General features: G+C 40.4%; 1 protein-coding gene across 4 annotated transcripts in view; it reads left to right on the top strand.

The window, feature by feature from the left end:
* POC1A (POC1 centriolar protein A) overlaps window positions 1-25,510 on the top strand; it is a 55,015-nt gene that overhangs the window by 12,114 nt on the left and 17,391 nt on the right. For all 4 annotated transcript variants that reach the window (XM_084530706.1, XM_084530707.1, XM_084530709.1 and 1 more), the window contains 3 exons: window positions 1,805-1,938; window positions 11,406-11,474; window positions 14,060-14,158. In XM_084530706.1, coding sequence (XP_084386832.1) covers window positions 1,805-1,938; window positions 11,406-11,474; window positions 14,060-14,158 — 302 coding nt within the window. The remainder of the gene's footprint in view (window positions 1-1,804; window positions 1,939-11,405; window positions 11,475-14,059; window positions 14,159-25,510) is intronic.

Genomic DNA, 25,510 nt, shown 5'->3' with positions numbered 1-25,510 from the left:
AGTGAGATGCCCTGCACACAACTTGTGGCTGCGGAAACAGCTTTAACCTGCTTTGTCATTGCTGTTTCAAAAGAGCAATTGACCTGTGTCTACACTTCAGACAGAGCTGGGCGATGGGCATCAGTCTCTGGGACTGTGGCTGTCTCAAGTACATGCTTTTTTTTTTTTTTTCCTCTTTTTTCTGCCTGCTGGTTACTGAGGTGTCACTGCTTCTGTGCAGCCAGTGCCTGTATTGCAAGGCTCAAGACAGTTATGTTCAGCCCCTCAGTAGGTTGGCATGACTCAATTTTCAGCAGCTAACCTGTGAAGGTAACACCTGAGCCCAGTAGCAGTCCCTTACCTGGCCGTTATTTTTCTAGGGCTTGGCTGGTGGAAGGGCAGGCTTGTGGCAGTGGGAGACTCTTCCTCATGCTGTGCCTGGTCTATTGGTGAAATAAATTCTGAATTTTGAATAAATGAAATTTTGGTTTGGTGGAAGGAAGATGAAGTTTTCTCTGAGCTGATGGCAGCCAAGAACTGCGTGGGCACAGAAGCTGCGACTGCTTACATGGCCACAGCCTGTGTGAGTTCTTGCCATTGTGAAAAGTTTTTTGGCAAAGCCAGAAATACTTAATTCGCTGTCTGGAGCTTAGAGGTTGTATCTTTATCTTAATCAGTTTCTGGTGTGATTCCTTTTAGGACTCGCTTTACTTGACAAAATATGAACTTGCCTGCATCTGAATATAGACAGTGAAGGGCTGAGCAATATTATAAATTACTCAGAATAAAATTTTCAAAGGAGTGTGTTTAAGTGCTCTTTAAGGATAAAAAGCTCAGTATGCTCAATATTACTTTTTCTCCTATATAAGGGTGGGAGGAATACTGGGAGACCTGCTGGGAGACCTTGTTTGATACAGGCAATATACACCTACAGGAATAACTGATGAGAAGTTACATGTGTTAAGTTTTTTTTTTTTTTTTTTTTTTAACTATCTGGGAGGATATTTCCTAAGAACTGAAGCTGAAGTATCTAGTGTTTGAGAGTTTGAAAAGTAGATATGTTCTATGCAGGGGAAGGGGGGAATAGGTGGTGCTAGTGTCTTTAAAATTGTATTTTGGGTGAGTATCTTTAGCAGGCTGTTTGGATATGAAAAGTAGACCTGACTTAAGAAAACATAAGTTTAGTGTGGGGCTTGTCAAGGGAGGCTGCGTTAGTAGTAGTAGATTCAAGATGGAACATTTGGAGGGCGTTCAGTATAATTAAGAACAAATGGAGAGTTAAAATGCTCTTGAAGCATAGCTTTACTGTTCTATGTCACATAAGCTATGTGTATGTGAAGTACTGCATGTTCTTACAGATAAATGAGCACAATAGCTTATTTTGTGAAAGGTGTTTTTTTAGGGGGGAGTGGGGAAGTCCTACATTTGATAGATGTTTAATGTTCTATTGAATATAAAAATGTAGTTTGACTGTCTTCCTAGAGCATTTTCTTTAGCTCTGTCACAAAATCATATAGTTCACTTGTGCACGTAGTTACATTTTAGGGCTACACTTGAAGCTTTTGTAGTCTTACATCTTTTAGAAGAATTGGAAAGCTTCCTTTCTCATTTCAGCAAAGTTATACCTATCTTTACAAGAATTTGAATACTGCCCTTGTTCTCCAATGCTTTGAAGATTTTTGTGGCATGTTTCCCCCATGATAATTTTCCTGTTAAACTTTGTAACAGAAAATCGGAATGTGTTTGTACTTTATTTTATTCTTTTGCCTTGGGCTTATGTAAACTGGTCTGGGTGATTATTTGTGTACATTTTTTCTATCCTTAGTGCACAATGCTGTGGTAAACAGTCTTTCCTTTCACCCCTCTGGAAATTACCTGGTTACTGCTTCCAATGATTCAACTCTCAAAATTCTGGACTTGCTGGAAGGAAGACTTCTGTATACTCTTCATGGTCACCAGGTGAGGAAAAGCCTTTCATACAGTGACATACAAACCCACAATGTACTGAGCAAATCTGTGCTCGAGCCTTAGATTTCATCCTTGATATCCAAAAATCTTTTGAAAACTTCCTTGCTTATTAAAATAATAACGGTGATAATAATGAAAACCTTTGAGGTCAGTGTTTCGGAGGGAAGGCATATGGGGAGGAAAGGAGATAAGGCAGGAGTGGAGAGGATAAGGAAACGAGACAGACAGGGAGCTTCAGCACTGAGGATGCAAGCCTAAGACTGAAGGGACACATCAGTGCTGTGCTCCACACTCTAACCCTGTCGTGTAGTCTCTGTACTGCAGCTCAGACTGTCTCCTTCTCTAAAGAGGTGCAAACAGCACTTGGCTTTCTGACGTGTTGTGAACATAAATGCTGTTTGTCTGACAGGACACTTGCAAACAGTAGTGGTAACATGGAGGAGATGCATTTTGGGATGTTATTTGGGCACACATTTCCATTTTGGTAGTTGACTGAATTAAATAATTGAAGGTGATAAATGCTGCTGGCTGGGTAAGTTTAACTGATTGGCCTATTAGCATTATGCTGCTGGATGTGTTGCTTGTTAGGTTTATTATATGAATGCTCGGAGCTCTCTTTTAAAATGGTAAATGGAAATAAATAACCTAATTTCATTGTCCATATTAAGTGGGGCTCAAAGTCATGAAAAAGCAAACCTGTTTTAAAGATTCCCTTTCTAAAGGGACAAAGAACAGACATTCCTAATCTACCTGTCCCTCTCATATTATTGAGGCTGTTTTGAGCCATCAGTACTAGCTGGGGAAAATCGCAGCCTGAAGCTGTTGGAGGCGTGGTTCTGGTCAATAATGGCATCTGTGTAAGCTGCAAAATTGCTAATTCTGGCTTCTTGTGGCTTCATGTTTAGTGATTGCATTGTCTGATACCTAAAAAAAAAAAGTTGAAGTTGTTCTTGAACTTCTCTCTTACAGTGTATTAGTAAACTTCTCTTCTTTTTCATGATCTTAATGAGTAAAAGTAACAGTCTCATACTTAAAACTCTACTTCAAGACAAGATCTGATAAAACTGACCAAAGGGTTTAAATGCTCAAAAGAATGAGACAAAGATACAAAGAAGATAATAAATACTGAGTATCCCAACACATAAATCTCATCTGCATAAAACTTTCTTATTTTCAAAACTAGACTGTGTAGACAGGGCTGCAAGGCTTTTACCTGTTGTCCTAATCTCATTTTCATATTTGTCCCTTGCATTAATTGGTTATGCAAGTGCTTAGGAGGTAGCTTTCTGGAAAAGGATAAGTCTGGAGGGACAGTGGATCTTGATACCTTTAATTCTTCTCTTAGAAAGTGATGTGGCTGGTTATTGTTTGGTTAGAGGCTGAACCTGCTTTCCATTCCTTCCTCCCTTCTAAACCTCTCACAGAGTGCAGTTGCACAAAAAATTGCTTTGAGAATCTGAAATCGATTTTGGTGATGAAAGTGTTCAGAATTAGGCAGTAGGAAATCCCTTTAGACTGATGCTCTACTGAACTCAGCACTTCTGCAAAATAACAGTTTATTGAGTTGTCTGTTCAGATGTAGGGTTAAAGCTCATTCTTGTTCCCCACATTGTTTCCTATTAGTGAGATAACCAGGAGAGAGTGCCAGATGTTACCAAGCTGGCACTGGAAGCACTGTGACAGCAGCCCAGCTGAGGGGTTGTTGCCATTTTAGGATTATATCTCTGTTAGTCTGGAAACAAGTAGAGTTATAAAAGTGGCTGGCAGTGCTTTCTGGTCTTCTTTCAGGGTATTACATTAAGGTGAGGTGGGTATAGAACCAGTCCTGGCATTGCCCTGTGGGCTGGCATTCACTCTGCTGATATGTGCTGTATTGCTGTGGGGGTTTTAATGCCTAATTTTATAGATAAATCTTTTCCACTTAAAGCTTGTGATAAACTTTGCTTTGTTCACAGTAACCAACCCGCGGGGACAACGTGCAGTGCTTTCATCAGAAGCTACTGGGGTAGATTCCTCTGCTGGCTGCTTCTCTAGCCTGCTCCTCTGGCATATAACTGGGGGCTATGTGATACTCAGGGCTTTTTCATCCAAGCTCACCGTGATTTCTGCCAGTATCTGAAAGTGGCTAAAAATGAAGTGGGGGTGGATTTTTCTGGTCATTAAGTAGATTTGCCTTTTTAAGCGAGGGTTGTGGGTTAGTCACCAAATGAACAGCCTGTTCTGAAGACATTCTTGAGCTGTGACTTTGTGTGGGTGACTGTGCTGGTCCTTAGTTCTTATTCTGACAGCTGACTGCTGTTATGTTGTTCTGGGAAGGCTGCATGCAAGCGGACACTTGAAGGAAAAAGTCTTAAGGTTCTTTAGACATACTCTGACGCAACTGCTGGAGCGCCAGGATTTTGTTACCAGCTGATTAGCTGTAGTTTACACAGGGAGGATTGCCAAGTTTACATTGCTGTCTTTTAAAATTGTAATGGAGCTGGCCGTGGTGTAGCAGAAGGATCATTAGAGATGGGAGCTTGCAGCTTGGAGCTGACATCTTGCAGCTGTGGAATATCATTCTGAACTGTGCTGCATATTTTAGTTCTGGAGTGCTTGGGGCTGTGAAGTACTATTGCCTAAGCCCATACAGATGAGGCACGGGGTTGGTATGTAAGTCCACCTCTGGTACTGAATCATCGTGGAGGAGCAGAATGTTTGGGGGGTGTAAGTCACCTCTGGATAGTTGCTGGAAAAGAGCAAGTATGTATACGGTGCTGTCTGCCTTTTGGGATGGTTTGATTGGAGCTTTTCCAGACGACTTCTGTAGTGGAATGGATGGAAGTTCTTGGTAAATATTTAGAAAACATCTGCATGGTTGTATTTATAAATAGGAAGCCAGAAAATGCAAAGTTACAGTTCTCCGAGCAACCTTAACTTGGACCATGAAGTAGCTGCATTCTACCTACCTGGGTGGCATAAGTGCTCTCTGCTTTGCTGGTTAACTTAAGGGCAAGATCTTCTGAGCAGGTGGTTTTGTTTTGTTTTGTTTTTTTAACTGAAGCTTTCAGGAAATGAAAAGCTGCTGGAGATGCAATTCCAAGGTGCCAGTACGTTGGGGAAGCAGGACTGTTTTTCCCCGTGCTAAGCTGTAGCACACCTAACTTGTGGTGGAGGAAGGCTCTCATTGCCATTACCACCTCCATCCTTTGTCCTTTTCTCCTTAATTCTCTTTCCCTCTCCCTTTCTCTCCTTTGTGCTGTCACCATCGTTGTGCAGTTTCCAGGAATCCACTTTTCTGTAGCTAAACTTTTTTTTTCCCCCTCTTGTTCTTAGCGTGTGGAATGCAGATTCTTTCCATGCCCCCTATCTTTTGCCACCCTGTACCCACTTGGGGACAATACTCTTCTCTGCACCTCCTGATTTGCCAGTATATATTACCATCTCCTCTCTCCATGTTGTCTTTGGGATATCCATGCTGTTTGTAAAAGACAACAAGCATCCCTGGCTTTTATAACTTTTTTTCTCCATTTTTTTCCCTAGCTCATCACTTTAAGATTTGGATTTTCCTGTCTGATGCTTCTTCTGCAGGATATGTATTGCATCCTGTACCAGGCTGTGAAATACCTGTGTTAGATGTCACCTTTTATTACCTTTACTGCCCCTTCTGCTTCTTCCTGGCTCTGCCTTCCTACCTGAATTCAGCTTTCTTCTCCAGACCCATCTTTCACCTTTTCCGTGGGTCTTCATAGCTGGGTGTTCCTTGCTGCACGCAAGTTTATCATTAAACATGAGGTTTTTGCTCAGTGCTCTCTCCTTACTAGAAGGCCTGTTAATTTGAATCAGCCTTCAATGAACTCTCTTCTCTGATCTCTGCTGATGACACCAATAAGATGGTCAACATTTCATCTTGGACCCTCTATGCTGTTTGATGCTCAAATGCATTTATCTGTTTTCTCACCCATTCCTGGTGTTTTCCTAGTTGTCCTGATCACTTTTTCCATCTCCTGCTCCTCTACCCATTGTCCTTTGCAGGTCCATCTGTTTGCCGTCTTTCTCCCGTGCTGTAGAGCTGTTGAAAGCAATGTGAGCAGTGGCAATGACTGCCCTGTTTATTTTTCATTCCTTGAACTGATTATCTCATGCCTGGGATTCCAGCATGCATTTAGCTGCCTCTGATCTGCTCCTCAGACCTCATCACCATTCACATCTCCTTTTTCCTCATTGCATTAGTTCATTTGTTCCAAGAGAGTTTGAATGAATGTACTGGATAGTACATTCCCTCTTTTCCCTGTGGCAGCTGGAGAAGCAGCTCTCCTTGAATTAAGTTACTCACTTCCCCCAGTTATGCCTTGTACCCACTCTTGGCATCTCCCTTAATCTATCTGGCTCTTGTCTGGTATGCATTATTTTCTCCCAGATTAAAAAAAAAATAATAACAAGATTAAATAATTCTGCCAGCATTGTTGACCCCACTTGTCTCTCCAACCACCTCTCTGCTATTCCTTTCATCTTGAAGAACATGCATCATTAAATTTCTTTCCTCTGGTTTAATCCTGGACCCGTTCCAGCCTGGCTCTTTTTCCTTGTTACTCTAAAGCCAAAATCTTAGCTCTGCTCATAGCTGAAGCTCAGAAGTCTGTCCTCTCTTGACTTAAATTGATAGTGTTGGCCCTGCTGTTCTTGAAGTCATGTGTCCCCTTTCCTTTACTGGTTCTACTGGGGAGGAAAAGCTTTCAAGAGCGCTTTTTCTGTGATTGTGTGTACCCATTTACCTGTGTTCTGCATGTAGGTATGACTCTCTGCTCCACGCTTATTTCCATTTCTCCAAACCAAACTCCTGGCCTCTTTCTTCAGTATTTCTTTAGTGATCTGTTATTTAGCTTCACTTTTTGAAAGCTTTTGTTTTCAGGGATGCTCGTCCTGGTGTGTCTTGTCATGCTTTTGTCAATTGTTACAGATGCTACCATCATCCTGCCAGTCATTCAGAGCTGTTCCTCTGTGTCCTGCCTTCAGATACCATCCCTTTAGACAATGCAGGCAGACTACATTAAAGCCATTCAGAATAATTCAGAGTATCTTTTCTCAAAGCTGCACTTTGTTTTGCATGAGCTGGTCAAGATGGATTGCTAGAGCAATAAATGACATGTGATCATTAGCCCCGATCTGTAGGAAATGGGAGAACACAAAGGTGGGAAAAGAAAAAGTAGTTGCTCTTTCTTGGGCGTAGCCTGCACATAAATTAGATTGTGTAAGATGCTGTGCCTGCCCTTTCTTACCAATGGAGGCAGCTGAAAGTAGGATGGCACCTGGAGTTTCAGCTACCATGCTATGCCTGTCTCATCTTGCCCAAATCTTGTTCATTGGGATCTTGGCTGCAAAGGACTGGGTTTGATCCCATTATCATTCCTTTTGTATGGCTTTCTCTTTTTTTCTTTTTTTTTTTTTTTTTTTTCCATGTAAGAGTGTGTGTTTCCAGGTTTCTCTGCTGCATCCATTGTGTGAGATGTTTGTTCCTTTCAAGGCTCCCTGGGGTTTGTCTCTACCCTTCCTGGTGCTGCTCCCTTACCGGAGGAGATGAGTTGAATATTGATTGGTGGTGATGTTCTTCCCACTCAACAATTCCAGTGAATGACTTTTTGCTCTTTGTACTTTTCCTCAGGCTTCCTTCAGTTGTCTCCCAGTATCACCAAAATCTATTATTTCAAACTCTGCGGTGCACAAAAACCTGACAGTTTTCATGTTGTTGGTGTCCTGAGGACTAAATAAAAATGTTTTCCACTGCTGCCTTGGTGTCTTGGTATCAGCAACGGGAGCTCCTGAACCTTAAGGGCATTACGAGAAGGTTGCACCCCGCATGTTCTAGCTGCATGGGAAATAAACCTAAAATTCTTCCTACAGCTTGGCTAGAGGAATATGCAACTGCTGCTTTTTGTCATTTTTAATGCAGACAGTAAGTTTAAAGGAAAAAAAATCTGAAGTAAGCTTTAAATTCTTCAGTCTCTAGCCACGTATCTGTTGTCCAGGACTGCATCACAACTATATTTTATCTCCACCATGCTTACCTGTAATGAATGCAAGCTGGGCTATGCCTAATCACTGGCTTTTTTACTATGCGTGACTTTTTCACGTTTGTTTAAAAAGTTGATTTAAAAGAGTATTTAACAGTTTAAATATTTGGCAAATTATTATTTGTATGTTGCTATAGCAAACCTGTTATATCTGGGGGGATTGCTGCAAGTACTTGTATCAAAAAGACTTTTCACGTAGTTTATGTCAGCAAATCTGGAGAGGGTGTTGTGTCTATCGACTTGTTTGTTCCTCTTCTTTCAACTTAGAAAGGCACATTCAGCCTTTGATATCAGTTTCTATTTTGGGAGGAATGTGTTCTGCTCTACTTCCTTTTTTCTTTTTTTTACCCCCCCTTCAGAATGGCATGACTTTGGAGTCAGTTCAGTGCCTGTTTTGATGTGATTTTTATTGTGCAAAATTTTGACTAAATGCACTGAAATAGGTAGACTGATTAAAAAACAATTCACAAATATACTACTTTTTTTCCAGTGTTCTACACTTTGTCCTGTTCCTGAACATTTTGTCTTAGGCAAGGTCTTGAATGGTTTCTTTCCCTCCTGACCCTTTCTGGTTTATTAGTTAGAGCTCAACTTCTTTATTTCCAGGGGCCAATTCTTTAAAATACAGCGTATGATACCCTGACAGTGCACCAACAGCATAAATTGTTCCCTTCTGCTACATTTCCCACTTCATTCAAAAAACTTTATCTTTGAGCAGTATTGACCCCTGTGCAGTTCTCTGGCTATGTCCTTGTTCTGCTTCCTTGTCTCTTGTTTTTCCACTTTAGAGATTCTGCATTCCTGGTGTGGTCAGAGAGCTGAATGGTTGGAGGAAGTGGGTGGGAGAAGGCACCAGAAGCAAGTTTCGTCTTGGCTGAGTGATGGCAGTCTCTTGCTGGAAATACCTGCAGTATTTAAGCTTGATCATCCAAGGCAGCATTGGTTACACTAATGATTGTGCGTGCACTTTGAAATCGCTGCTACAAAATCAATTCTGGCAAGATGTCTCCAGAATGAGATCTTCCTAATGGAAGGCTTCAGGAACCTTTTGAAATTACTTGAGGTGAAATGACAATATAGAATTACCTTAGTGGCTTTTTAAGGAGGCTAAAACTCTTCACACCAGGCACGAACACATTGAGACATAGTATTACTGGCATTATCTTGTGCCAGCACATTTGAAGGCACAGTGGACTGTAGGGCAGACGTTGCAATGACAGTTGGGCATTTGTCCTGAATGTAATCATTACGTATTTGTCAAGCTTCAGGATTTATAGTGATGCATTTGTTCTTCTTAGTATTTTTTATTTTTTTTAAGTAAAGAATAAAGGGAAATCAGAAATAAGCTGGATCTGGGATTCCTGTGCAATGCCCTTTGGGAAGATGTGAACTCTTATTAGAACAGTTCATCCTTGTAACTTGATGTAGAGTGAGGAGAAGCTTAGAACAGTCTGCAAGACAGTGAGTTTAGCAGTTGACATAAAACCTCCTGTCTGGATCCTTGCCAGTTTATTCTAACCAAAATACTTTGTGGTGCCTGTGCTCAAACAAACTTATCGATTTCCCAGCTCTGTTTAGCTGCATGTCAGAAGATGCCTGCCTCAGCCTTCCTGTGTGCTTCCTCCTTCATTTCATGCTTGCTTAAAGGTTGAAAAGACATTAAAATAAATGCATGGTGTGAGATGCATGCTTTTGCTCAAGTAGTGCTTTAGCAGTCAGTACCATTTAAAGTCTCTCAGAAATGACTTTTTTTTTAAGTGCAAGGCTTCTTCAAAATGCCAGTGCCTGTGCTGTATGACAGTGATCCTGGATGCATTCATTCTTGCATCTGTTCTCTAAAACTATTAAGAGAAAAGCTGTTTTAAGCCAGCCTTCTATATTTCACTTAACAGCATGACAACTCTCATAAGCCTGCATAGATCATAGCTCATCCCTTAAAAATGGCAAACAACTGTGTGTAAGGAGTGCCCGCCTGCTTCTTGCATTCTCCAGGGGTGCTGCAGGTACCTGTTCATGCTGCTGCGCTGCTCTGTCTGCCACTCTTCTGCCCCCTATTCTTCTTTCCAGTGCTCCTCAGAAAACCGTGCCTTTTTCTTCCTCCTGTGCTGAGAACCATGATCTTGTACTTCGTGGATTTTTGACAACCAAGTCTCCAAGATGAATTGGATTCTGCTGTGAGTCTTGTGCATTCGGTTATTCTGCTTGTACAGATTCCTTGATTTGAAATGCCTCTAACCTTGGCCAAATTAATTGATGCAAAGTGATTGGTTTGGCTGATAGCATGTCAGGCATGTTGTGAAGTTACATCGTAGTGGAACGACAAGAGCTTTAAGTCTTGGGTCTTCTGTAGTGAGTAGCTTGCATGGAATATCCTATAAATACATAGGAGAGCAGGTGATGACTAAAACCAAAAAACTAACAAAGAGAAGGAAAACATCCCTTTCCTTCATGATAGAACTGATTGTCTTTCATCTCTTGCATCTCATCCCACCTATTGATCAGTCGTGTTATGCTGTCCCTTAGTGGCAGCTGCGTATTTTTCAAAGACAGGCTGTTGGGAAAGTGTGCAGAGAAAAGATGTGATTTTTCCAAGGCAATTCTATTGCACACAGTGGTCTGTGAAATATGTTGTCTTGTGCTGTCAGGGTCTTGAAGATTTTGTGGTAGTTCTTGATGTTCTGGTCCCTGGAGCTATATGGTTATGTGGAAATCTTGGTTTAGTGGGTTTTTCATTCATGTTTCTAATAATCATGGTGTGAAGAGGAGCTTGGAAGACAAACTCTGAAGGCTTGGCAGTTTGGGGAGTGGTAACTCCATCTTTCAGGTTCCAATTTCTAAAAAACCTTGTGTTTTTATGAGGAATGGCTTATGTTTTGTGATGCTCAGAACTGTCAGTAGCTGGAGTATTTTTCTTCTCATAGTCTATCAGTGCACCATTTGATGCAGAGCTGTGTGTGTCTGTGTAGAAAACCTCCTTTTCTACTTAGAACCTTTCCTTTGGGTGTCTGTGCTTAACAAAACTCAGTTTCACCAATTCTTAAAAGATGAACAGGAGCATTAGGAAATGCTAATTCTAAAGGGAAGAGGATGACTGAGAGGAACAAGGGAAAGGCTGAAGCTGTAAAACTTGGCTTGTTCCTCGCTCTGTCTCAGCGCTATTGGTATTGAAGAGTGAGTATCTTAAACTGCAGGCAAAAATACGGGGAACAATAAGTGCCAGCAAGCTCAGCACATTAATTGTGGGCTGTTTACCTGACAGAGAAGAGCAGTTGAAACTTGGTCTTTAGCCTGCTGATATTAAAAGAGAAATACTTTGTAAAGGTATAGTAAATAGAGCTTGTAACACTTCGTTGTTTTTTTTTTTCCCCACTTTTTTTTTTTAAACACTTCTTTTAAACTTATTCACAGGGTCCAGCCACCTGTGTAGCATTTTCAAGAGCGGGAGACTTCTTTGCCTCTGGAGGTTCTGACGAACAGGTATGTCACTGTTTTTATATGATAGTTATGTGCCCTGTTACTGTGTTTTAGGCATCTTACTGCTTTCAAAGAGAGGAAAAATGGTATTTAGAAGAGAAAAAGAAAGTGAAAAATATTAAGCACAGAGTTTTCTATCTGAGGAAATGAGGTGATGCTTCCCTGAATGCTCTCCCAGAGCCCATTGATCTACAGGGCAAGGGGTTGTATTTCATGTTCCTCAGGGTTCTCCTCCCTTAAAAATGTCCTTTCAGTTTTATTTCAGAGGCTGTGGCTAAGCCATCTCCCCAGATGGCTTTGAGTCTGATTGGACATGAACGTAGGCTGCAAGTCTTTCTGGTGGTGGGAGGAGCTGGTGCAAAGCTGTGCTGATGCTGCAGTTACATGGCTTTCTGAGTCAGAGCTGGACTTTTCTCTGAGCTTCATTTGTGCTCTGGGATTGTCTAGGTGTGTCATGCTGCTGTAAAGTGCTTTTGTGGACATAGCCGTTGTCTCTTCCTTTTGCTTCTGCTTTTGGATTATAATCCTGATTCACATTTGTTTAAAAGCTCCAGGGTTTTCTTTTCTGTTCCCTGGGAGAAAGCAAAAACATATCCAATACATCCAGACCATGCTGAAATGAGTTGTATTTTTTTTAAATGTATGTTTTCAGCATACTATCCAGGAAGAAACGAAACCAGTCCTAGGCCTGTAGTTCATGACAGTTACATGATCTACTGCATTTTAACTCCATTTTATGCTAAGATAGGTGGCATAGCTTACCATCCTGTCTCTTTAATAACACCTTTCTTTTTTTGAAGAAGATTTTAAACAGGCTATCTTGAGAGACATTTCTATTTTTTTTTCCTATAAAATTACACAATGTTTACTCTATTAAGGTTTGCTCTTGAAGTGCTTATCTAACACAAGGAATAAGTATGCATTTTCTGCTCTTGTTTCTTTCTCCCAAAAGAGCCCTAGTGTGATGTTGGAAGCTGCAGTTACACTGTAATTCATTGTTATTTATTTTCTATAGAAAATTTCTTAGAAATTCTATTTTTTTTTGTTGGTTTCTAGTCATAGCCAAGAATGTTTTGTTTATTTTTATCTTGAGAGGATGTGTTAGCCTATACTTTTCTACTGTGTAAATTTCTTTAGACTTTTTTTTTCTTTTTTAATTGGGTCCTGTTTATCTTTCATTCGGTTGGGATTTTGTTACACAGAGTAATGGCCATTGCAAATGAGGTTAATTCTTTCTCCTCAAAGCATCTCCTTGTATTGTTAATTGAGAGACTAAATAGCAAAGCTTCCCTAGAAGCTGTTTTGTAAAGGTATATTTATGGTGTGTGTTCATGTTACTGACATTTTTGGCCATCAGTACCATCACAGCTCAAGGTTGCGTGTATTGCTGAGTGCATGTATTGGGAATGTTGGCTTTCCTGGACCTAGCTTTTGTGAAGGAATTGCCTCTTTCCTCTCGGGTTTATATACGAAAATGTAGGCAATGCTTCCTTTTGTGCATGGAGAAAGAACTTTCACATACATGTATGTATTAAAAACAGCATTAGTCTTTGTGTATAAGATTTTTCTCTGGAATAGATCTCATCAAACACTAGCTTTCTGGAGAAATATGAGAACTAATGACAATAATCAAGAACATCTCTAGAGGTCAGAGAGAAAATGTCTAAATCCCTTCATAAACAACATGTAGCCCATCTGAAAAGGCATGTTTACTGAATAGAGTAGAATAGTTCAGTTGGAAGGGACCTTCTAAGTTCATCCGGTCCAGCTAGCTGACCACTTCAGTTCACTGACCTGTAAAGCTGTCAAGAGATGGTTTGTCCAATAACAGCATCATGTTTTCCTTTTACGCAGCTGAATGGCCTTACTGGTTCACTGTGCAAGTACAAAAAAGTCTTTTTACACTTCACAGAAGGCGGGAATGAAACCTTGCAAGTGAAGCATAAACACATATGTTTCTGGTAACCAAAATGAACTGATCAGATTCATAGATGTCTTTCAGACTTCTGAAATAGTTGATTGATGCTCTTAAACTTTTTCGACTTACAGAGGGTGTCATTGGTAAGGATTTTACTCCATAGATTTGCTCTTGATATGTTGAAGTGTTTTTTATTTTATTTATTTTTATTTTTTTTGTATTAAAAGCCCTGTTGTAACTCCTCATCTTTTCTGAAATAAATACTGCGTTATGAAGAAAAGGTGCCTTTAAGTCAGACTTAATTTTGTTATTTAGCTGACAAACCAGCTCAAGATCTCTAACGTTAATCTCAAAGTACTAATCTTTCCTTTTCATCAAGATGTTGCTTTGAAGTTATCTAAGTAGCTCTGTTTTCATGATGTTCCTGACTCTTGGAATGTTGGAAGAGATCACTTTCCCACTGAGAATTAAGCTCTATTCAGTACAGCTCTATTCAGTAGCATGTTTACAAATAGCAGCTCTTTAACTTGATTGATGGCAAAGCTTTCTTAGGTAAGCCTGGTGTGTAGCTGCCTTTTCTTCTCTGATGAGTTGACAAAATTGACCTGTAAGCTAATGCGGGTTAAAAGTTTTAATAGACACAACTTAGCCACTTGCCTTTCTTCTGCAGGTGATGGTATGGAAGACCAATTTTGATGCAGCAGACTATGGTGAAGTGCTGAAAACACAGAAGTCTGGCTCTAGTGTGGATGGGACCTATCACAGTCTGGTAGGTCAGCATGCAGAAATTCCATAAGGTTCCTTTCTGGAACATTTCCTACAACTTGAAAACCATGTGACTTGATTTCAGATGCTTGAGCTACAGAGCTGTCTTTTTCCTTGGTATTAATTTGAGTTGTAGGATGTCTGTTATTTCCCAGTTTGGTGTTGTTTCTGGTTTATTTAGCTATACTTACCTCATAGGAATATTACATATATAGAGAAATAAATTTAGTGCATACATATGCATTTTTATTAGCAGACTGCATTTAGGAATGTGTGGTAGGCTTGGACAATGTTATACACCTCCATCTCTCCTTGCCCACCCACCCCCAAAAAATAAAAAACATGAAAAGCACGGGTGTAACAGGTAAAAGCAGAAAGAAAGCAAGCAAGCTGAAAATAGATTTTCAGAATATCTTTTCATTGAGAGCTAACAAAGACTAAAGAAACCTCTGCGGAGAGACGTACTGCACAGGAGAAATAGGTGACACGTTGTATTAGAGCTTTGTTCCTGCCTATTTGGAGACATCGGTTCACATCCGTTCCCTGAACCACATGTGAAGAGACATTTGAGTTCTGACTGTACCTAATGGATGAATTCATCAGCTGAATAATTCAGAATGATGCGCTGATCTAAGTGTAGCATTGATGTTACACACCTTGTTAGATATCTATTACAAGATTAACCCTTTGAAGTTGCTGCCATCCCAAGTTCTGATTTTTGCACATCGTGAAATGCATTCAAAACACACTTGAGTTTTTGTATTGTCTTAAAAATCTTTGGATTTTTTTGGTATGTTCAAGTATTACTGCAGGATTCTGAAATATGTTACTACTGTGACAATTTTAGTACGTCTGGTTCAACATGGGTTGGAAGCTTAAAAGTGGGTTGTGAATCAGTAGGTTTATGCTTATGTGGTATGCCTTAATTGAAAGCTGAGCTTCTAACAGTCATCTCTTGCTCCGTGGCAGTATCTGTAATCTTATCAATTTAGATACCCTTTTCTGGGCTACTAAACTATGTTCTCTCTTAAATATTATAGTGTTTTTACTTGATAGAACCTCAATCCGTTGCTGGAGGTGTTGGAATAGCCATGGTATTTTGACAAACAAGGTTTGTGTGTAACTTGCTATATAGCTCTGAACCTGATGCCTTATGATGTGCTTTGTCAAGAGAAGCAATAAAAATTCGAGGATACTGGTGCTAGGTGGGAAGGACAGAAAGGTCAGGATCAGTTGTGGAAGGAGACAGAAAGTCCACAATAATCCTGTCTAGCTTTGGATAAGACTGATATCTTTCTCTTTGTCTTCTCCAGTGTCCTAACTTTTAAGTTATGCAGGCTATGAAACTAACAGTCCAATGACCTCTTTGTTTATTAGCTCATTGAACTGGACTAACTTTGAACTCTGTCAGTTTTAATTTAAGATACTTGGCGTAATATAATTCTGTGTTAAAGTGTAGAAGAGAGAGCCTTTATGGAAGAAGTGCTTTTTCAGTTCGTGATATTAAAAGTAGTGACATAAACAGTGTAGACGAGGTGTCCTCTAACATGAGGTGATGGTAACTTTACCCCCATTTGTACTGCTGGTATTACCAGTGCATATTATCCAGTAGTAATTTAACACAGGGGGATAGGAAATGCCTAATCTCTTCTAAAGCTTAGTCATTGGTATAGAACCTCTCAGCAGATGATGTGATATGTATTGAAAGTAGCTGTTGAACTAAACCACTGAGCAGTGACTCACCCCCTTAAATGTTGGTCCCTCCGACAAAACTGTTTCCCTGTGAGAAGAGGGTTTACCTGCCAAAACCTCTGATGGATGCTGATGGGACCCCTTGTGTGCTACCGACAGGTGAGTCCATGCCACGTGGTGGTAGCTGGCCAGGGTTTTCTCCACTTGTACTCTGTGCCCATGGGAAGCAGGACACCGCAAAATCTTTGAGGGTTTGAACCAGGTGGTGTGTTTTTACAGAGGGCAAAGTGAATCCATGCTGAATCACATGGAAGAGATGTGCTTTGATCTGGGGACCTGAATTACTTCAGAGGAGTGAGCCACCCAAATGAGCCCTTTGGCTTGGGCATGCAGTGTGGGAGCAGCTGTTCCCAGTGGTAGTACTGGAATATAAAAGATGTGGGAAAGTTACTGTGTTACGGGCAACTTCTCTAAGTTCAAACTGAGAGTGGGATTCTTCCCTCCTATTTACGTCTTGGCCAAATGTGGTGTTACCTTTCAGTCTGAACAACATAAATGAGGCTCCCAGTAGACCTGCTGGGTTAGCTATGAGCATCTATAGGGACTTTTAAATTAAACCTTTGACAGACTCTCATGAAATGGTTGGGAGCGTTGCTCTGCTTTGAAAGTGTGATGCTGCTTTGAGCTGCTCTAAAGGAGTGAAGTTCCTATGCTTGTCTCATGTTGCACTGTGGTCTGTGATGCCAAAGTAGTGAAACTTTTGGTGGTGTTGGCTGTATTGTTTCCAGAGCAATCGCAACATGCAGAAGCAGAGGCTGCATCTGGTCTCTGCTAATGAATGGCTCACTGTTTCCTGATGAGAATGGAAATGCAAAATATGACTTGTGCTCAGTGCTCTTGAATTGTAGGTTCTTAAGAATGCAGTGCTTGAATATTAACACAGTTATTGCTAAAAGTTAGAGGAAGGGTAAACAATGTAGTCTGCGAGCTTGTTTTGAATATCCTAAGTTTAAATTTCAGATTGATACGAAATGTTCTTAGCTATTAAAAAAGAAGCTAATCTCTCCAAAAATAGCTCTGCTTATTATTCTGAGGAATGTAAATGTAACCTGAACATGGAAATTTTGACTCTGTAAGAAATTGTCCACTCACGGCAGCCTAATTCTTTTCTTTCAAGTGAAGGTCTTCTATTTTTTCTTGTAGAAATGTGTTATGCTGAGCTGTTTTTGAAGAGTACTGCTACAGCTTAGTGCAAGACTTGTATTTCACTATATATTCAGCTTTAAAAGTGCTTCCTTTCTATTTTGAGCCAAATGCTGCCTTTTTAAGTTATGAAGTAATTGTTTTGATGCATTTTGTGTAGCTGAGGTCAGTATTATTTCTCCCGCTTCTCTCCCATCAAAAAGACTTAAAACAGCAACCTGTAGTTTTTAATTTCATACTGAGGTCATCCTTTCCTTCGATGGAAAGGGAAACTGCTTTATTCTTCTCTATTGCTGTGTTAGTGTACCAAGATTCTGCTTCTGGAATAAGCCTGAGATTTTGCAGATGTTCTTTTAAATGTAGTTACGTGCCAAAAGCATGTAGGTTGTTATTCATTTTCTGTACCCCTAAAATATATGAACATTGTTTTTGACACATCTGAGTCTGTTTTCACCTTTTCCTTAAGGCAAGGATGATAGTTCTCAAAAAAAGAGCTTATGCTTTCTTGTATGGTGTAACTTTATTTTTTTCCTGAAGTATTGTGAAAGCATGAATACTAACCAAAGCAGCGGCTATATAAAAACATTGTTTTGTATTCATTTTCTTGTGGGGAGAGTCAGACTAGCATGCAAGCACTAAGAACGAATAACTGAATGCAGATACAGAAACTAGTCATTGAGATGGATAGGGAGAGAAAAAGAATCCTAAACAACCTGTGGGATAAAAGAGGCATGAAAAATCCTGTCAGGGGTGGTGAGCTTGAAAACAAACTTGCTCTAAAACACTCTTCATTTCAATATGCAGGTGGAGACTGAAGCCTTTAGAAGATGCTAGTTTCTCAGGCAGTTGGTTAAAGTTCATTATGAATCAGGGTATTGGGCTTGTTTGCAGCAATAGGTGTGAACTTCAAAGTTGCTCTGCCCACCTGCTTGTGTTTTCTGTAAATACATGAGGCTTGGGAGATGCAGCTTGCTTTGAAAGTAAAAATACTCTGTGCACGGGCTATTGCAAATGAAAGAAGGCCATGATGGGCAGGAATTATAGTTATGGCTGTGGTGTAAAACAATAAACACTAAAATGTGATATAAAGAACACTAAAGCTGTCGGAGGTAAATAGTAAATAGGTAAATAGTAAATATATGTTAGTACAGATGTGAGAGATTCTATATGTTAGATCAGAGTTATGATATCCCTGGAATGCTTGCTGCCAAGATATAAACTAATAATTGCTGCTACAAAGTGTTGCCTAACTGCCTTGAAAACCTAAGTTAAGGGTGAGCACTCCTGATGAGCTCTGCATGAAGCTCATGGGATGAAATGAAGTCTTATAGTCCCGTGTCTTGATTTACGTGTTTGCTTTGAGCTGGAATCTAAGTACAAATAAATTTATGTTTTAATCCAAAGTATTGAGCAGTGAGGACCTAAAGGAAAGACAGAATAAGAGGCATAGATTTTTGCCCGTAGTTTCATATATGTGGGCTCTTACGATTGTCCTGGGGTCACAAACTCTGAGCATAAGGGTCTGTCTGTATGAAGAATTGTGCAGGATCAGATCAAAGGACTCTAAAATCTGGTACGTTATGGAAATATTTACTTAATCCTACTATTTGCTCTTTTTGGAGAGGGTGGATAAATGTTTTATTTTGGGTTTTTGGTGGTGGTGTTTTTTTCCCCTCAGATACAAGGGAAGCTTCATACAAAGCTTTGCACGTGCAGTTACAGCCAACACGAGTATACATTAACATTTGTTTCATTATGTGACAGATTTGCTGCTATTGTTTGACTAATTCCAAGAAGACTATGTATGGTAAAGTGTTACGAACGAATGCTGAACAGTTGATGTCACATGGGCACTTAGAAAGTGCTTGGGTATTTATCTAAATTTGTACACTCCACTGAAATTGATGGATAAAAAAAAATGCATGAGCTAAGTTGGTAAACGTTGTTTTTAACGTGATGTTGTGGAAAATAGGAAATAGTAATTGATGGAGAGATTCTTTTTTTGATCTTAAATATAAATACAAACATGCCTTCTATGATTGTAAGTCCTTGTGCCAAGTACTACAAGGCAAAGAGGGACTGCTGAGGAGACTTTCCACCTCAGCCTCTGACCCTTTTGCCATTGCATCAAACTTTTTGAAGAAAAATACTCCAACAGTTGTTCAGGTTGTAGAACCTCAGAGGCAAAGCAGTCTTTAATGGGGGAAGGAGGGCTTCCGACGTCCAAAAGGCAGTCTGCGAGTGCTGTGTGTGGCTGGTGAGAGGTAACCAGCACGGCAGAACATACAGGTGGTGATGGGAGGTGTTTCTCTTGCCACCTTGGTTGTGAGTTCTGCAGCCATAAAACCCAAAGATACGCTGTACGTGCATGCAGTGTTAGTTTTCCTGAGAAAAGTTGTACATGCGAAAGCGTTTTGGTTTGGAGGTAAGCTGTAGGATAAGGTCAAATGACAAAGCCAGCAAGTGTCAGAGCTACCCTTGCTCAGAAAACACAGCTTAGTTCACAGCTCCCAGCATGATGCTGAGAACTGCCCACGGGAGTAGCCCTTTGCTAGGACAGTTTGGGAGACCAAAGTCACGTGGACAGAGAGGCAAAATTGTCCTCTGTCCCTCCTCTGCCAGGAAATCTTTTTTTTTTTTTTTTTTTTTTTTAAAAAAATAAAAAAGCTCACATGCACAAATGTTCTATATACATAGCTTCTTAGAAGATAGATGGTGCTCTATTGCAGAGCTACCAAATTCAAAGGCTAATGACATAGCAGACTTAGCGAAGATTGGGAAGAGCAGTGCTTCAGCAGAAAGGACTTCTAAACAAACGATAAGTAGCCCATGGCTCTTCAAATATGCCTTTTGGTTAAGATGATAGACATTTAGCCCTTTTTCTACACTTCTGGATTTAAACTTCTTTTTTTTTCCATGAGGCATTGGATTATGCTTAGTTCCTCAATGTATATTTTTCCAAAACAGATAGAAGACTTGTTGTAGTCCATGAGGCTTTGTACAGAGACTGTCATTTCAGTGTGCCTCTCCTGCATTTTGACTGGAAAGTCTTTCCTGAACAAACTAGAGCCTGAATAATTATCAACTACAATTAACTTCAGCCTGAAGAAAGAGGAGATGTGCCCTTATTTTGCTAACTACACAGACTCTGATGCATCTTCAATATTGTTTATGATCCCTGGGAGGTAATTTTTTGTTTGACAAGAAATTGCTACAAAAGCCTAAGATCTGACAGTGGTGGTGAGTCATAAATTTTCTTAAAGAAAAATGTGTGAAAACAATGATCTGATCATTGATCATCAGTCAGCTCTCTGAGGCCTATAGCTGAACTTCTTAACCCGTCTCCACCTCTCATTTGCTTGTTCCCTTCTGCGTTTGGTGACCTTGGGTGCCTTTGGTGCTCAGCCCATGGTCTCTGCACTGGCTGCAGCAGTTTGGTCTGTCACACAGTCATTCATTGTGTAAATAAATTCCTCCTGAATTACTCAGGGGACAGATGTGGTTTTTCTTCTTTTGACCTTTTGGCTTCCAAATCAGTAACTATCTCTAATTTTGACATCCTTTAATACTTACAAATACTGTACATTTATTTATTTATTTGCTGTGAAATTCCCTCCTGGGAAGGCATGGCTGGAGCTCTGTGCAATTGCATGTGAATGTGTTTCTGTTTGCATCTCCTCCACCTCTTCCTATTTATATCCTTATTCTTCTGATTTGTAAGAGAGGAATCCTATCTTCAACAGCAGGGGATCATCCTTCAGATTAAATGTGGCCTGTAAATTGATTTTTTTTTTAATTATTTTATTTTTCCTGATCTTCTTGTCACCTTGTTTCTCCCTGGATGTTTTTCTACTCCAGGAAGCTTTAGCCTGCTATATTGTTGTCTTCCTCTCGGAATATGGAGATAGATTATTTACTTAAAAGAACGACAGTGACTTCTCAATATAAGTTTCCACTGCTTTCTACACTGCTCTGCTGTCCAAGCAGAAGCTTGATAGGGAAGGGCAGGAGTCTTACTACAACTAATCCCAGGATATTAAGGAGCTCTTCCCTGCATCCTACACAAGTGGTACAGTTGCAGATGATCGCTCATAGCTGACTAATTTTCACTCGTCCTTCACTTTTTGTTGAAGGGAGCCTGCTCATGGAAATCTATTGCAATCTGTGACCTTCTCACATTTTTGCGAGTAGACATAGGCTCAAGGCTCAATAGGAACAGAGGAAAGGGTTTCTCGTTTTCTCATTTTTCTACACCATTCTTTCTGGTGTGGACAAAGATGGTCTCTGCTGTGGCCTATCCTGAAGAGGCTGTACTTGCCCTAGAGTTTCGTTAGCAGGTATGAAGAGGCTTTCTGTAACTTAGGATGGAATAATTAAGCTTTTTTGTACGGGTGATGCTCAACTGGCTAGCCTAACATTGCTCCTGGATAATAACGTCAGCAAAAATCTCAATGCCAAAGCAATGTTTCTCTGTTGAATCAAGCCACTATAGGGACAGAAATACAAATAGGAAAACCATTGGGAAGAACTTTAATCTGTCAGTTTCATTTTTGAAAAGACTTGATTCAAGTGAGCTATAGAGTCCAACTCTAATTCATCAAAGATTAACATCTAGCAGCAGTACCAGGTTTGTTTGTAGGATGAAGCCTGAATTTACCCAAGCAGAGCTGGATAGCTGCATCGGTTTTCTGTGCTCTTTTTGGAGTCTCGCTGCTTATCTCTGATTTTCTGCATCTTAGGTTGACTGTGAAGTTGCATCAGAGTAAAATAAGTTCTCTCACTCGTCTGTATCACTGTGTGCTTCACCAGCAGGTAACAGCAGAGCTTCTTCACAGAAGGTATTCCAGGAAGCTTCTGTTAATTGTTAGCCCTCTCATACTGTTTTGGTTTGTTGCTGCTGCTGCTGTGTGAAACTGTTTCTTCTCAAGCTGGAGGGTTTTGCCTTTATGTTGCTCTTTTCCCCTTGAAACACTTGTGTTTTGCTTTTCCCTTCATCTGGTCAATGTAAACAGGGAATAGTGTGCAGGAAAACAAATGAAAGCTCATGTTCTTCTCCATTTTTGTGTTTTAACATTTTTTATACTTCAGGCTGTTTATCAGAGTTCGTTCATCTTGTCTTGAGGAAGGTCTTGGTTAAGAAGAAAAAACAAGATATTAGCGCCCTCAGATTGGTTTTCCAAGAGGATCTGAATGATGGCAACAACCTGCAACAGTTCTGCCCAGTAGTGGATGGGAGCAGCCATGCTGCTACAGCTGTTACCCTTAGTGTTCTGGTTTAACGAGACTTTTCACAGAAATGAGATCAAATTATACTTTTTGTTGTCTTGCAGTGAATAGATTTGTTCTTTAAAACTCTTGAACAATAAGGCACGTCCTGACATGTCATTATTGGTCAGAATAAAAATTGCCTTTTTAGTTCAGCACCATCTCAGGTTAATTAATGTAAATTCACCCACTTAGGCTGCTGCTGTATGTGGCTTATTTTAATGTTTGAGTCATAATTCAAAGCAAAGAGACAGAGGCAAGATTTATGTATTTTTCCAAGCTGCTGTTCTGTGTCAGCTTAGAGAGATGGATGAAGATGGCTCGAGCTTTAAACGTTTATAAGACCTCAGACTTCTCTACTAAACTCCCAACTTCAAGCAACTGAAGTTCCAAATGGGCATGTTGGTTTTATGTGCATACATATATGTGTATATATATATATATAAATGTATAGGGGGGAGGTACATTTCTGTATGTGTACACATAAATATATATATACACGTAACAGGCAAATTTATACATAGGTAACATAGGCACGGTAATACATTGTGCAACGTATCCATACATACCTTGTTAGAAGGGAGAAACTACTGCAGAGAGCTACTACTTCATGAGAACACTGTGTGTGTTCTGCGTTTGGCCTTGGAGCCTGTTGCCTTTGATGTAAAAATACCTGTAGCCGGATAACCTACGGCAGAGGATAAACACTTTGCTTCAGTATTTAGCAGTGTTTTTTTGGGGGAGCTTTTCCCAAAGCAACCTTAAAAAGAGCCAGAGAACAATCACCCAAAATTGAGTTAAAGTTCTTCCCAATGTTTCTCCTGTTTATATTTGGGTCCCATCCTTTCTTGAATGACACGAAGAATGTGTAGCTCCGAAAACACGAGCCTGCTCTCAGATGGCACGTGGAGCAGCGGTGCTCAGCACAGACCTCCTGCAGTGCATGGACAGCACATAGCTTCGATGCTTTTGGCAAATTGGCATGGATGCTTGTTACTGGAAGTTACCTCAAAGGACATGTAACCCATGTTCTTTTTCCTTCTTGGTACCATAGTTAGCAGAGCTGGATGGGAAGAAGCTGCTTCATTTAAAATACACAAACCTTACACCATCTGTGTGTCTCTGCAAGAGGTCTGATCAGGCAGACGAGTACAAGAGTGCCTTGGGATCTAAAGAGGTAAAGATGTTTCTTGGGGTTTATCACAGGTATAATATTTATTGGCCTGTGAAAAAACATGGTCATTACGGTAGGTGTGCCACGTTTTAATGTTTTCACTTGGTATTTTTACGAACACCAGTGTGGAGAAGGTTCCCGTCTACATCATTTTTCACCTTAAAAATGCGCAAAAAAATAAAAGGGAAGTAATGTACTTCTCACCTCCCTTCTCTTTATTCCTTCCCTTCCTCTCTCCTTTGTCCCCTTCTGCTCTCAAAACTGAGTGTTGAGATATGAGGTGAGCAAGAATAGCCTGTGATCCTATGAGTTGTTTGACAAAACTGATTGAATTTGTACCCTAGCTGTTACTCTATCCTGGTCTAGAGCATAGAGGTAGAGTAGTGCTAGTATCAAAGAACGTGATTGCACCAGAAATTTCAGTGCTGTGTTGAAAAGGGGATGCTTCTCCAGTCTAGAAAATGCCTGTGCTCAGAGAACTGTTTTCAATCAGTGGTATTTTATACCTAGCAGGGAGAAATGAGGTTGCCTCTCAGTTTTTAATGAGTTCTCTAATCCAGGGTAGTGTACTCCATCTGACCTCCCTGGAAACTTGAAACTAATGTTTCCACTGGATGTCACTGTTGCTCTGTGGGAATATATTTAAAATATCATTCACCTGTGGGTGAAAATGAGTCCTTAAAATAGAAGACTTTAATGGTACTTCTTTCTCATTTGGATTAGCAGAATTGGAGTCCAAATAAACAGTATGCACCACCTTCCCCGCCCCCCCCCCGATTCTCTGCTGCTTCTTGGGGATTTTTTTTCAGCTAAAATGTAAGAATATAATTGCACTTAGTGAATAACAGATTCAATGGGTGTTTTACTTAAAGGCAGTGCCATCTTCCAAGATATTTAAAAATTAATTCTGTCACATCATACTCTGTTTAAAAACAAAACAGTAGATGCACTGTAGAAGTTGATTTAAAGGACTAGAGGTGAAGCTGAACCCATTCCTTCCCTCCACTCAGTTATTCCCTTCCAGTGGAGAGAAGAGGGGGTATTTTCTAAATATCACCATTTAGAAAGCAAAGTGGCATTTTAAAATTTGTCTACAGCAGTTTTACTACTGTTGCACACGTATTCTGTAGTTAACACGTCCCCTACACCCCAATCAACATTACAATAACTGGCTGCAGTGCTGTTTAGCCAGAACAGTTTTCATGAAAGGTTCAGCAAGAGATGTCTGGAATGAAGGCTGATTAATTTTCCCTTTCCCCCAAGTAGTTGCACTGTGCTGTCTTTAAGTGGTTGCTATAAATAAATCACTTCTGTTTTCCCTTTGTCACTGAGAGCTGTATTGTATTCTGAAACTGCTTATCCATTCTTCCTCTAATGTTCAGCTGCTTCTTGCTATGCCCCCAGTGCTTAATAAGCAGATGTTGTAATAAGATATTTAATGGCAAATACATTTGTTTGGTTGCACTGAATAAAATGCGCACTTGACCTCGGACCAAAATAGATAAAACCTCTGTGGCAGTGTCACTGTTTCTGGGGCCTGTCTGCAGCACTCAGGTGGCACTTCACCTCGCGTGTGAGGCGGAGGGGAGCACAAGCATCCGTGCGCTGATGTGATGCTTGTCAGCACTGAGACTGTTGGGAAGGCAGTGCATATTGCAGGGCTCTTTCTGTATTTATTGCAATTCTTTTTCACAGAATGGTTAAGGTTGGAATGGACCTAGGAGGTCCATGGAGGCCATGGAGGCTAGGATCCCACTGGCCAGTGCTGACCCCTGGGAGACACTCCTAGCTACAGGCCTCCAAACCTAGACTCAGCACTGTTGAGCACAACCCTCTGAGCTCTGCCATCAAGACAGATCTCGATCCAGCCCATGTCCACTCATGGAACCCACGCTTCCAGAGCTTGCCCAGGAGGATGTTATGGGAGACAGTGTTGAAAGCCTTGCTGAAGTCAAGGTAGACAACATCTACTGCTCTCCCCTCATCTGTCCAGCCAGTCATCTCGTCATAGAAAGCTATCAG

The sequence above is a fragment of the Aythya ferina genome (genome assembly GCF_964211825.1).
Source record: "Aythya ferina genome assembly, chromosome: 10".
Taxonomy (NCBI): Eukaryota; Metazoa; Chordata; class Aves; order Anseriformes; family Anatidae; genus Aythya; species Aythya ferina.
The sequence above is the reverse complement of the archived record's forward strand: the minus strand, read 5'-3'. Positions and strand labels throughout refer to the sequence as shown.